The sequence below is a fragment of the Penicillium concentricum genome, assembly GCF_028827145.1.
Source record: "Penicillium concentricum strain IBT 3081 chromosome Unknown utg000006l_segment0_segment0, whole genome shotgun sequence".
Classification (NCBI taxonomy): Eukaryota; Fungi; Ascomycota; class Eurotiomycetes; order Eurotiales; family Aspergillaceae; genus Penicillium; species Penicillium concentricum.
Genome location: NW_026622759.1, coordinates 3,389,172 through 3,401,199, shown reverse-complemented (window position 1 = coordinate 3,401,199; position 12,028 = coordinate 3,389,172). Strand labels below are relative to the sequence as shown.

The window sequence follows — 12,028 nt, the reverse complement described above, 5'->3', positions numbered from 1 at the left end:
TCGGTCTTGATAATATTGCATTCTAGCTTACTCTTCAGATTTATCTTCGATACCCAGTGAACTGTCTTTATAATATTAAATCTCCTTGGTTTAGAAAAGCACAGTGGATTTTATATTGATAAAAAAGGAAATAGCGGTAGTATATCCACAGTAAAATACATGACCGAAGGTACATGTCAAGCTAGAAGAATAAACAAATATATCCACTTCCTCATCTCCCAGTCTACGTTGACAGCATCCTACCATTGATTTACCAATGGCGATAGCCTAATAGTAGAGAGGATTCTCGGGGTCGGTAAGATCGAAGATCACACTAGAGTGAGGCTTAGCACCACCACGATTGGCGAACTCCTTGCTGAAGTCAATAGTGCGATTGAAAGAAAGACTACCATCCTTGTTGAGGTCGATATAGAGTGCCTTGAAGTCAGCCGGAGTGTTGATGATGCCAATGTCGCCAGTCTGGACGAAGTAATCGGTGACGACCACGTGCTTCTGATCAGGTGTGACCTTGATGTAATGAGGTCCAACGGTAGGTTGGTCCTCGTCGGGGTCATCCAAACGCTTAATGTTGTTGAGGTCACTGATATCTAGTGCGGCAATGTGGTTCGCTGTGGTAAGGGTGGCGTAGAAGTATTTACCGTCCTGGCTAATGTCGGAGCTGTGGGATGTTAGCTATGATGTTCTTTGTGGGACACGACACACAGCAGATATACACTTACTAGATAGCAATTGTGTCACGAGCCTTAGGGCCAAGATCATAGAGTTCCTCAACCACACCCTGGTTTCCGTTGGCGTCCTTTCGCAAAGGGTAAATGACCCATAGTTGACCCAGGTGCACGGCAGTGGCGATAGCAGCGGATTCCGGGTGTCCGGGAATGAACTTGACATCTTGGATACCACCACCCTGATTGAGTTAGAAAATGCATACCAATGAGTTCTCAGGGGTTGGCTTACATTAGGAATGGTAAGAGTGCTGAGAATCTTTCTGGAATCCAGATCCCAGAGACGCAGTGTATCGGCATGGCGCACTCCAAGACTGGGCTTCAGGATAGTAATTGGCTCGACGAAGTCCGAAGTCAGAATGAGCTTTTTCTCCCAATCGATAGCAAGCCCATGAGGGGAGAATTGCTTTTCAAGAATGTTGAGGGTGCCCTCCACATCCTCGGGCCATTCGTGAATGATGTCGAAATTGGCATCAGTCTCGATGAGACGACCAGGCGCAGTACCAACGGCCGAGCCCATGTAGGTTATGAAGAATCCACCATCTGGCTTTGCCCGGACCTCATCTGCAATGGATGCAAGGATACCGCGGTTACTCTTCAGGAACTTGGGACGGTAAGGATTGGAGGTGTCGAAGTAGAAGCCAGTATCCTAATAAAGCATTAGACTGTTGTGGGAGAATGTTGAAAGAAGCACACATACTTGAGTCTTCAAGAGAGATAGCAACCCACCACCCCAGATGGTCTTTCCATCTAGAGACGGGCCCAGGTGGTGAGGGTCATTGCCGCTGCTTGGCACATCGGTGACCCACAAAAGAGTTCCAAAGGTTTCCTAAATCGAATCAGTAAATAGGTCCAACATACTAGCTGTCTGAATTATGATTGGCCTACATCATCCAAACTGTAGGTAGCAAGGAAGTCTACCAATGATAGTAAGTATCATCTCCTCATGACAATCCACAATTCGTAAATCCATACCTTTATGGAACTTGTCTGCCGAGCCAGTCCAAAAATAACCAATCTTCTTCGGCTTGATATCACTCGACGTGAAGGGAGGACTCTCCAGCGGAGGAGTAGGGACTTGCAAAATAGGCAAAGGAGGAGCGTTGGTCGTTAGAGGCTCGGTCACTCCAGGAATGAGAGGAATGAGAGGAGGCAAAGAAAGACACTCCCCAAGGGCAATCAAAGACGCAATAGAAGCAATAGAGTACTTCATCTTGTTAGCGAGAAAGATTGAGCAGGATTGCGTTGGTTTGATGAGCATATTTGCGGGAAATCTCGAGAGCTTATATACCCGAGTGCGTCTTCATCTCGTTCCAAATGAAGCATTGTCTTTCTCTCCCCCTGAACTATCTCGACAACAACAACACAGAGCACGCAAGAAAGTTACATTTTGGGTTCGTGTGATATTCCAAATCCCTCGAGATGCTGATCTGCGAAATGGCGAATTTCATCCCTCCAACACCGATGTGACAAGCCAGACAACTCCCAACTCGGGATTTTATCATGGACCAATTGTTCCCGATATTCAGTCTTGCTTTTTCCTGCAAAATTTAAGTCGTGGGGGTTCCTGCTAATCTTGAGGAGATGTCGTGATTGAAGTTAATCCAGAGTCTCGAGAGAGGGATTGTAAGTTCATGAAATCAATAGCTCCAACCCAAACATGGATCTCTAGCAAGCGGAGCTCTATACGAGTGTTAAGCCTCGACCTGCCTATGACCGGCAGTGATATATGGACGAACTGGTGGAACCAGGGCTAAGGGAACCCATGATTTCCGAAATAGGAAAGGCCCAAGAACCGTCCTCGCCGATCGCCATATCCACATACAACATAAGCAAGGCACGGGATTAAGATCCGAAGGTCAAAGCAAAGTTCAAGTACTGATATTAAGTGAAGTGGGAACAAAGAGGTGAAAGTAGAGGAATGATCCGTGCATGCCAAGAAATGTGGGATGTACTCATCCAAGCTACCGATGAGGTGATCCAGGGTCGACCTTCAATTTCCACTTTTCTCAATCCCGAGACAATCTACCGAAAACACCTGTCAGGTCCCTGGATCCGCATTTTCATTTCCCCATGGAGACCATGAGCACGGTTGGGCCTGTATCGATTTCGACATGATGCCAAGAATGTTGTTATACACTCTACTCAGTTTGATTGGGATCAAGATCACAAGGCCATAAAATATATTGGAACTAGCGAAATTCTTGTGTATATTCCCCGTCGGGGCTTGGAGGGGCGGGTTGGTATGGAAATGGCATATATAACTGGGATGACTGCAGGTTTTTAGCTCAAGACACCCAAGTCCAAATCCCATTCTTCTGCACATTCTTTTCCGTGACTTGAAAATGAAGTCCCAAAGCCTAGCGCTCTTTGGGCTATTTTTTTCCTCTGCCTTTGCAGTACCTCGGACTAAGAGGCAGGATGATGGCAATGACCAGCCGATTAGCGGTGCCAAAGGAGCCCCGATTCTAGGTAAGTCCGAGGTCAGAAGATTGGCCTATAGCTACCGGCCAATTTAATATATGCTTACAGCTCTTTCTAAATAGGTGGAACGAACAAAGTGATAGACCTTCAAAACCCAGACCAGTTCCGCACTTCCAGTACCGATAATGGCTTTGTGCCCAATGTCAAGTGGAGTTTCTCTGAGTCTCAGACTCGGCTATTCCCAGGCGGCTGGTCTCGGGAGCAAGTCATTCAGGACTTGCCCCAGAGCCATGACATTGCAGGTGCCCAGCAACATCTGAAGAAGGGCGCTATCCGCGAACTGCATTGGCACCGCGTGGTTAGTGGTCGCACCTGTACACTTTCTATGACATTTCACTTACTCTACTATCCAGGCCGAGTGGGGATTTGTCTATAATGGCTCCCTCCTATTGTCCGGTGTTGATGAAAATGGTGGCTTTACTACGGAGGTTCTTGAAACGGGTGATATATGGTATTTCCCCAAGGGTGTAGCGCATAATGTCCAGGGTCTGGACGATGAAAACGAGTATCTCCTCGCTTTTGATGACGGTGACTTTGAGAAGATTGGGTATGTTCCATCTGCACACCTTTATAAACTTAATATACTGACTAAGGAGAACTACCTTCATGGTCGACGACTGGATTGCCCATACCCCCAGAGATGTTCTCGCCAAGAACTTTGGTGTTGATCCTAAGGTCTTTGACTCGGTTCCTACAAAGTTCCCTTATATTCTCAACGGCACTGTCAGCGAAGAGGTTGACAATGCTCCTGTGGGTACGCTGAGAGGTGATGATTCCTACGTCTACCACACCTACAAGCACCCCTCGGAGCCTGTCCCTGGTCACGGTGGTACATTCCGCAAGATCGATTCCACCAACTTCCCCATTTCAAAGACTCTTGCTGCTGCGATTGTGGAATTGGAGCCCAAGGGCCTTCGTGAGCTCCACTGGCATCCTAACGTAAGTTTACAAACAAGTTTATGAGAGGAAGCTTGTATTGATCACCATCTAGGCTGAGGAATGGCTCTACTTCCACCAAGGTCACGCTCGTGCCACTGTCTTTATTGGTGACTCCAAGGCCCGCACCTTTGACTTCCAGGCGGGTGACACCGGTGTTTTCCCCGACAATAGTGGTAAGCTTACTTGTTCCAAGACCGATAAAATATGCTAATTCTTATTAAAGGACACTATATCGAGAACACCTCCGAGACAGAGAAACTTGTTTGGATCGAGCTCTATAAGAGCGATCGCGTCGCCGACATCTCCTTGGCTCAGTGGCTGGCTTTGACTCCTGCTGATACTGTTGCCAATGTCTTGAAGATTGATATCGAAGTGGTCAAGCAGATCAAGAAGGACAAGCAAATTCTTGTACAGGGCAAGAAATAATTTGACAGTGTCGAATTGTCGTGTCTGCAACTTGGCCTGAAAGCCTATATATCAGGTGTTCTCTTCTTAGGCTACGTTGAGTTGTATCTTACTTTCCTTTCTATATCTATTTAGGACTTCCCAGGTTATACATAGAAAAGTCTCTTGCACAAATTCTGCTTTTGTTTCCGCCTTTTTCTGCTGTCTACCTACACTTATGCTTGTGAGAACGGGGAGGAAACATCTCCAAGACATCTATGTTGTAAACAGAATATCTGAGACTACTAAAAAAGGCTACTGAAAAAGACTACGAAAAAGACATCACTTGTAAATATAATCCCGGAAAATAGTATATGACTCCCCAAGTAGATTTTCCGCGGTGATCTGTAGCTCGTCCTTCTATCCACCCTTGATCATGGTCAATAAATCCTTTCATCAGCCCATGTAACTCCTCCCCTACCTCTCGAGGCTCGAGCCAAGGACGGTGACCTTGGAAGAGTCATGGATCGACCCGAAACCCAGAGCTCCACTGCTCTACTGAAATTTGATGTCGCTGGAATTCCTAGAACATTCAAGGGCCCAGTATTACAATAGTGTCGAGTCCTTCCTTAGGTTTACTCTTGAAAAGAGGGATATCATTCTGGGGTTATGAAGTGGAATTCAACGGATTTACCAAAGCCAACTTGCATCAAGTGATGATAATGATGATTACTTGGTCAAAATAGCATTCGGAATGTCAATACATGCGGGCGATAATCTCTCTCATTGTTTGCTCGTCTTATTCTTTCCACCCCTAAGAACAACCTTGCGGAGCTTTCCAAGAGACGCGTAATCATTCAAGCGTACCTCCTATCATCTTATTAGTGATCATACTTTTCTTTGGGTAATTCGGAATATCGATACTTCGTGTGACTGATGTGAGAATTCCGGGAAAAGCGCTATACTAAGGTATCGATTTAGCACCGTCTTACTTGCCGGGTCTTTCGCTTCCATAAAAAACACAAGAGAAGCACAGAGAAACACAAAGGAAAGCAGATAAAATGCAAAAAAAGGACAATCAAGGTTGCCTGGTTTCAAGACAAGAGTAACCTGTTCAGACCTACCGCTTGAAACTATTGCTCAGTCGAGCGACAGGCACGGTGCTCTCAACTTGGTGTTGGAGATTGCCGGAAGATAAAGGCAAGAAATGGGTTGACTGAATGAAAGGCTTGCTTGAATTACCAGACGAAGCCGCACCAAGTAGACTAAAACCTGGGCTGGAAGTTGTACTCGAACCAAATGCCGAAAGTCCGAAAAATAACCGCGAACTCGGAAGAAGATGAAGGCCATGATGAGCATGGATCTAAAAAAACCGAGACCCAGGGGTGTCGACAAGACAAGGTCATCATGGCTTTTTCGTAATGAGACAGGGTCTACCTCATTCCATCATGGCGTACAAAAGGTCAAAGCATACAAAAACAAAAATAAAGCCGGAACAGGGTAGCAACAGCAAAAGATGCCAAAATGCCAGAATTGATTCGATATCCAACTCCGATAATGCGCTGATGCTGTACAAACACGAAAGACCCATGGCCAATTCCAACTCGACAAAACTCCATACAACCCGCCAACAATGCTCAAATCACACGCGCTCCTCGCGTGATGGACAAAAAATAATCAATAACAGAATGACAAAGAACATAGCCTAATTTTTAATCGCCTTCCTCCGCAATACACCAAGATTTTCCAGTCTGTCCCATGCTTTGTTCATGTCCGAGGACTCGTTGCCCAGTGACGGCCGAAGGTCTAGTCCGTCGAGGGTGTGGAGGGAGCCACTTGTGCCGGCGTAGAGCAGGAGCTCTAGCACTCTTCGGCGTAGACGTGTGGCTTGATCGAGGTGCCTTACGTACTTCACATCCGCTTGCGGATCGGCGAGCGGAACTGTGTATGGGTCGTTGACTTCGATCTCTCTGTCTGTCTTTGGCTCATCGCCGATGGTGGCGCGATGGGAGATCTGGTCATCGTTTCCGAGCTCAGCTAGAGCATCAGAAAGATCCCGGTGGGCTCCTTGGTGTCGGACGACTGCTTGTTCTTGGAACTTCAATTTCTTGCGATCGGCATTGCCATTTCCAGTCACTGCCGGAGGATAAAAACCAATAGTCAACGGGTTCCCGCGGAGATCAAGCTTGCGTAAGGAGCATGCAGTTCCTTTTCCGGTTTTTCCTAGCCGACTGAGAATTTGACAGACCCTTCTCATCCTTGAAAGACGGTTGCCGACGATCATCAGTCTGGCAAGACAGTTCATTCCAACCAGTGGCTCAACATCATTAACCGAATTGAAATTCAGATTTAGGACCTTGAGATTCGGGAAGCTCAAAGCAAAATCATTCGGAAGACTTTTCAATGTGCACGCAGCTAGGTCAAGAAGTTGAAGTCGTAGTAGTGGAGTAGAAGGGCAAACACTTTGGTGGGAAAGCTTGTTCGAGGACAAGAAGACTTTACGAACGTCCTTGACAAGCCCCAAATCAATATCTAGCCTGTGTTCAAGGTCCTTTTCTTTGGACGGTGTCTGCTCTCGGAGAGACAGTACCTCGAGATTGTGACAAACCTCAAGGCCAGTAACGGTAGAAAGGTGGTTTTGATCGAGGTAGAGAAGGCTCACAGAAGGGAAAGCCCGTGCATCTAAAGTCTCTAACTTATTTTCAGAGAGTTTCAGAGCGCGGAGGCTAATAAGGGAGGCAGACGAGTCAAAACGGCTGATCTGGTTGGCGCTGACATCGAGAGTAGCAAGTGACGGAAGCCATTCGACGTTCCGAACAGATGTCAGACAGTTGTGGCTCAAGTCAAGATCACGAAGGCGTGTTAGCTCGGACCCTGCAAAATCCACTGCAGCGATAGAGTTGTTGCTGAGCTTCAGGCTTAGTAGGCCATTCAGATCAAGAATTCCGTCTATGTTACGGATCTTATTGTCATTCGCCTTCAATTCCCTGAGATGAATCAAGCTTGCGAAGCCATCCAGCGTCTCAATATCGTTTCCTGAGACGTCCAAGTACTGCAAGTTGATCATGTGACTCCAGGGAGTCAGATTTGAGAGGCAGTTTCTAGGGATCTTGAGGGTTCTCAGGGTTGAGGGAATGCCACTCAATTGACCAATATCGTTATCAGAAACATCCAACTCCTCTAGCCGGGGGCAGAATTCGTTCAGCTTATGCAGCGTAATCAATCCCTTCTGGCGCAAGACAAGGCGGCGCACATGTTCCCAATAAGGCTCATAGGGTTCCACGTCAGTGATATGCTTGATCAAATCTTCAGTTGCCAATGCGAACGTCCCGTGCACTTGTCGCAAAGAGGACGGGTTTGTACGTTGAGCCACATAGCTCATTTCAAGGTTCAGGGGTTTATCGCCTTGGTTAACGGTAAAGTCCGCAAGTGGACTGAGGTGGAAGCTGTAGCTCGTGTCGGGCCCGGCACTCTGGAGGGGTATCAAAGAATTCTCTGGCCCGGTTCTGCCGGGCGTTTCTTGAACATGAAGTGAGTCATTCCTGCGGACGAGGCTTTGGTCATCAATAGTCTCCTCGTTCCTTTCCTCAATCCTCGAGATGGGACGTCGAATGAATGGCTGCCCACCGACTGAAGTTTGACGCCCCGTGGGAGGAGCGGATGACCGTATTGGGCCATTCTCGTAGTCTGCTGAGGCCATATCTTCCTCTGGCACAACTTCGTGGTAGGTGTGGTTCGCATTCGGGTCGGACTGGGCGTTATCAGGCTCGCCGCGAGAAGAGGGGCGTGAAACAGGGGGCGATGAGAGATTGACTGTAGCGACACGTGCCTGTTTTCCAAGAGATCGGGGGTCTTCGAAGACAACGGCTCCTCGCGTTGGGCTTCATGTTTTTCTTGTTCAGAGGTTTTTCTTTCTGCGGCCTCGTCCGTGCCCCATGATGTAGCTCTTGTCCCAGTGTTAGGAACACTGGACGTGAACCGAGTGAATCTTGATTGGTCTGAGCTTGCACCGAGGGATGGTTCTCCGTCCCTTGTGTGTGGTCGAACATCAGTTTTCTTTTTGTTCGCGGCCGAAGGATTGCGGGCCTTTATTTGCTCTCGATCAGCTGGGGCGTCACTCTTTGTGGGAGAACTAAGGCCATGAACTCGCATCATCTCCTGAAGCTCGTCTACACTAAGATCCGGAATGTCCCTGAACGGATCATCGGTCTCCTCGGGGGGTTCGGAGATTGGCGCCTGTGGTTCTTCTACCTCGTCTTTCACCCACTGATTCTTCGAGCGGTCATACTTGAAGCCATTGACCTCATTTGGAATCAGGTGGGCTACAAGATCAGAAGCCAGCATACCCTTGACTTGGGAACTTTGCGAAGAGCCTGTGGGCACGGAGGTGACGCTGAAGCCAGACATTTGTGTGTTGATAGTCATCAAATCCTGGGCGATGTTTTCCGCCGTATCATCAGTCATGCCACTTGTCTTTCGTTTCCTCGGTCCGTGAATTCGGATATTCTGTGAGTTAGATTCAGCGAGCTCGGTTTGGCCCTCGTCCTGGACATGACGACCATGCAGGGACATTTCCCGGTCATTCGGGTCATCTTGCTCCTGGTATTTCTTCAGGTGACTCAAAATCATTGGGTTCAACTCCTTCACTTCTCTCAGCTTGCGAAGATCCGTACCATCGCGACTCGGAGGGCGAGAAAAGGCTTCCCGCGTGGATTCGTCGTCGCTGAAGTCGTCGGCTTCACTTTCCACATCAGACTCATGTACGCTTGTCAATCCAGCCGCGCCTCGTCCTTTAGATCTGATGAGATCCATGATTTTGGTGGCCTCGTTTAAATAATCCTGGGTGGTGATAGATCCTTTTCGTGAGGTATCGCTAGTCCCAGTAATCTTCACTAATGGAACGTCGCCGTCAAGGGAAAAAGAATCAGAATAATCGTTATTCTCAAAGTTGGATTCGGAGAAATCCCTGTGCGGTGCAATATGGCTTTCCCCGTCCGTTCGTATTTGGCTTGGTGTGGGCGTTCGAGGTCGCTGCCTCGATTGAGAAAGACCCGGCGGAGCAAGATAATCACTATTTTCGAGCTGTACACCATGTTGCATAAGACTTCGTTGCAACAGTGACATGCTGTCACCGTACTTCTGAGGCGAACCGCCATTGGTATTGTGATAGGGCTCGGCGCTGTTGTTTCTCATGATTGTCCGGCGCCGTTTGGGGGTGGGGTCCATGCCAGGGGCCCGGGGTACTCGTTTGACATCAGGGGCCATATTTTCCTTGTTGTTCGAGCGACTCGCATGCTGCACATCGTCAAAGAAATCCTGGCGCATCCAGGCAGATGGTTTCCTGGTGAACCCCGAGCTAGCTGATCTGCTGTAATGATACAACCCTTGCTGCGAAGGGCCCCGAAGATATTTCTGCCGGGTTGATGATCGTTTGCGCGAAGATGGGCGAGAGCCAAACCCTCCGGCCTCATCGTACACCAATTTGGGCTCGTAAGGGCTAGTGTCTGAGAAATCAAATTTGTCCAACTCGCCACCCCCGAATTGGCTGATTCGATGTACAGCATTCCGAGATCCAAGACGTTCGTTTCGCCTGGGAGAGATCTCCTGCAATGGTTCATGTCTGGCATTTAAGAAGCTGCGGTTTTCGCCTTTTCTTCGCGCTTCTTCTGAGGGCGAAGGGGGCTCCTCTCCCTCTGACGTGTCGCTAAAATTGTCTTCAAATTGGCTCATGCGTCGTAGAAGTCTGTTATTAGTGAATGTGTCATGGTTACCGAATAGCTTCAATGGACTTCCTGATGACGGCATCTTAGCCTCATTCTCTGCTCCAGCTGTGGATGGCCGAACATGAGATGAGGAAGGACGCGGTAAACCAGGTGATGCGGTGTGAGGAGGATTGAACAAGGGAGAACTTCGGATTTTAGAGTTGGCGAGGGTTGTGGGTGACAAACGGTGGGAAGGAAAGGGCGAAGGGGAGAATCGCCGAGGGAAAGAGCGGTTTCCTCGACTGTTGAAGTCCACCGTCCCCATAGACAGATCTTGGGGTAGAGAATGACTGGTCACGTCCAGCAGGCTGTCCTCTCGTGGAGAACCATCCGCGTGAGGTTCGTTATTATTATAGAAGAGGAAGCTATCGCTTGCGGGGGAGTCCGGGCGACTTTCATTTTCGATAGACAGGCTTTCCAACTTGTTGGTGACTTGTTTCAAGGCGGACTTGATGACTTCTGAAGTCCCATTGCCATCAACGGTGTTGTTCCGGGAGAAGGTTATGGGTGTGATTCCCTCGTTGCGCAGGTCCTCCAACCCACTAGCTGTCCGTAGCTGTGTATTTCCCTGTTGGGAGAACCCTTCCTGGTCCCAATCCACGTCCAGGTTTGCATTATTCTCCCAAGGATTACGGTTGACGGTTCCTTCCGGTGATCGATCGTCATTGTCCATTTCATCCTCATCTACGACGCGATCGGGGTCATTGTCGCGACTGTTCTGCTCGTCTTTATCCTGTCGCGAAGGTGTGTCGGCGAAATCCCAAAGAAGGTCATCCTGCTTCGTAAACGGGGTAGAGTCTTGTGGCGCCGCTGCAGCACCAGGTGTAGGCGGCTTGAACACGCTTTCAAGTCCCATCGGCGCGAACAGGTCCCGTTGCTCGCCCGCCGCGATTTCCCCGCGCACTAGTCGCCTGCGCCATTCTGGTGTACCCTCCTTTGTGTCCTTGCCCTTCGTTTTGATCTGAACGGTACCATCGAATTCGGATTGCGTGGATGCTTTGGAGACGTTCGACACCGATCGTAGAGGGGAGCGCGTATCCATTGCGGGCTGTCTTCGTGCCGCACCCGGGGTGGGCTTGGGGCTGACCTTGGGACTTCCCTTGGAGTAAGTTCTTGGGTTGGTCTTGGGAGTACTGGATTTCGATTCACTCGGGTAGGGCGATCGTGGTTTGCGTGTTTTGGGTGTTCGGGGAGTTTTCGGCGTCGGAGGTTCTCTTCTATGGAAATGGCATGGTCGGGTAACCTTGTCTTTTTTGTTGCTTCCCGGTGATTGTTGTTCTAAGGAACGCCGCGCAGGGACAGGAATGCGACTGGGAGTTCCCTGCTGACTGGTCTTGGGCGACTCTGGTACAGGTAAAACAGGTATTGGACTGATTGGCGAAGCTGGAGATGGCCAGTCATCAGACAGACTGTCAAGCCATGGTTGGTTGCTCATTTTTGTGCCGGTACACGTTCCGGGTCAAACAAAACAAGTTCACATCAACATCAACATGAAAAGGCATAGATCAGAGCTAATAAAAGAACAAAATAAGAAGAACGGTGGGAACAGTGCGGAGATGCGGTGTATCTCCACTATGGTAAGCTCCAGGGCTCCCTTGTTTATTATCTTTTGTTTACCTTTTTTTTCCCGTCCAGATCAAGACTATATATAACAATAATAGTACAATAATATAATATACTAATATATAGATTTTTTAAGATCTATCATATACTTCACCCTAGATTCCACTATTTTAA

General features: G+C 48.5%; 3 protein-coding genes across 3 annotated transcripts; 1 reads left to right on the top strand and 2 right to left on the bottom strand.

Annotated features, from left to right (window-relative positions):
* Nucleotides 1-267: 267 nt before the first annotated feature.
* N7517_011523 (uncharacterized protein) lies at nucleotides 268-1,983 on the bottom strand (the record flags this gene model as incomplete). The annotated part of the gene is made up of 6 exons (XM_056729246.1): nucleotides 268-658; nucleotides 720-904; nucleotides 955-1,371; nucleotides 1,423-1,551; nucleotides 1,611-1,639; nucleotides 1,698-1,983. The coding sequence occupies 6 exons, from the start codon at nucleotides 1,981-1,983 to the stop codon at nucleotides 268-270; spliced, it is 1,437 nt and encodes a 478-aa protein (XP_056575061.1).
* A 1,084-nt stretch (nucleotides 1,984-3,067) lies between these two features.
* N7517_011522 (Bicupin oxalate decarboxylase/oxidase) lies at nucleotides 3,068-4,571 on the top strand (the record flags this gene model as incomplete). The annotated part of the gene is made up of 6 exons (XM_056729245.1): nucleotides 3,068-3,194; nucleotides 3,269-3,504; nucleotides 3,560-3,753; nucleotides 3,803-4,145; nucleotides 4,198-4,318; nucleotides 4,369-4,571. The coding sequence occupies 6 exons, from the start codon at nucleotides 3,068-3,070 to the stop codon at nucleotides 4,569-4,571; spliced, it is 1,224 nt and encodes a 407-aa protein (XP_056575060.1).
* Nucleotides 4,572-6,234: 1,663 nt separating this feature from the next.
* Nucleotides 6,235-11,726, bottom strand: N7517_011521 (uncharacterized protein; the record flags this gene model as incomplete). The annotated part of the gene is made up of 2 exons (XM_056729244.1): nucleotides 6,235-8,280; nucleotides 8,355-11,726. 2 exons carry the CDS (start codon nucleotides 11,724-11,726, stop codon nucleotides 6,235-6,237), a joined length of 5,418 nt encoding a protein of 1,805 aa, XP_056575059.1.
* Between the last annotated feature and the right edge of the window lie 302 nt (nucleotides 11,727-12,028).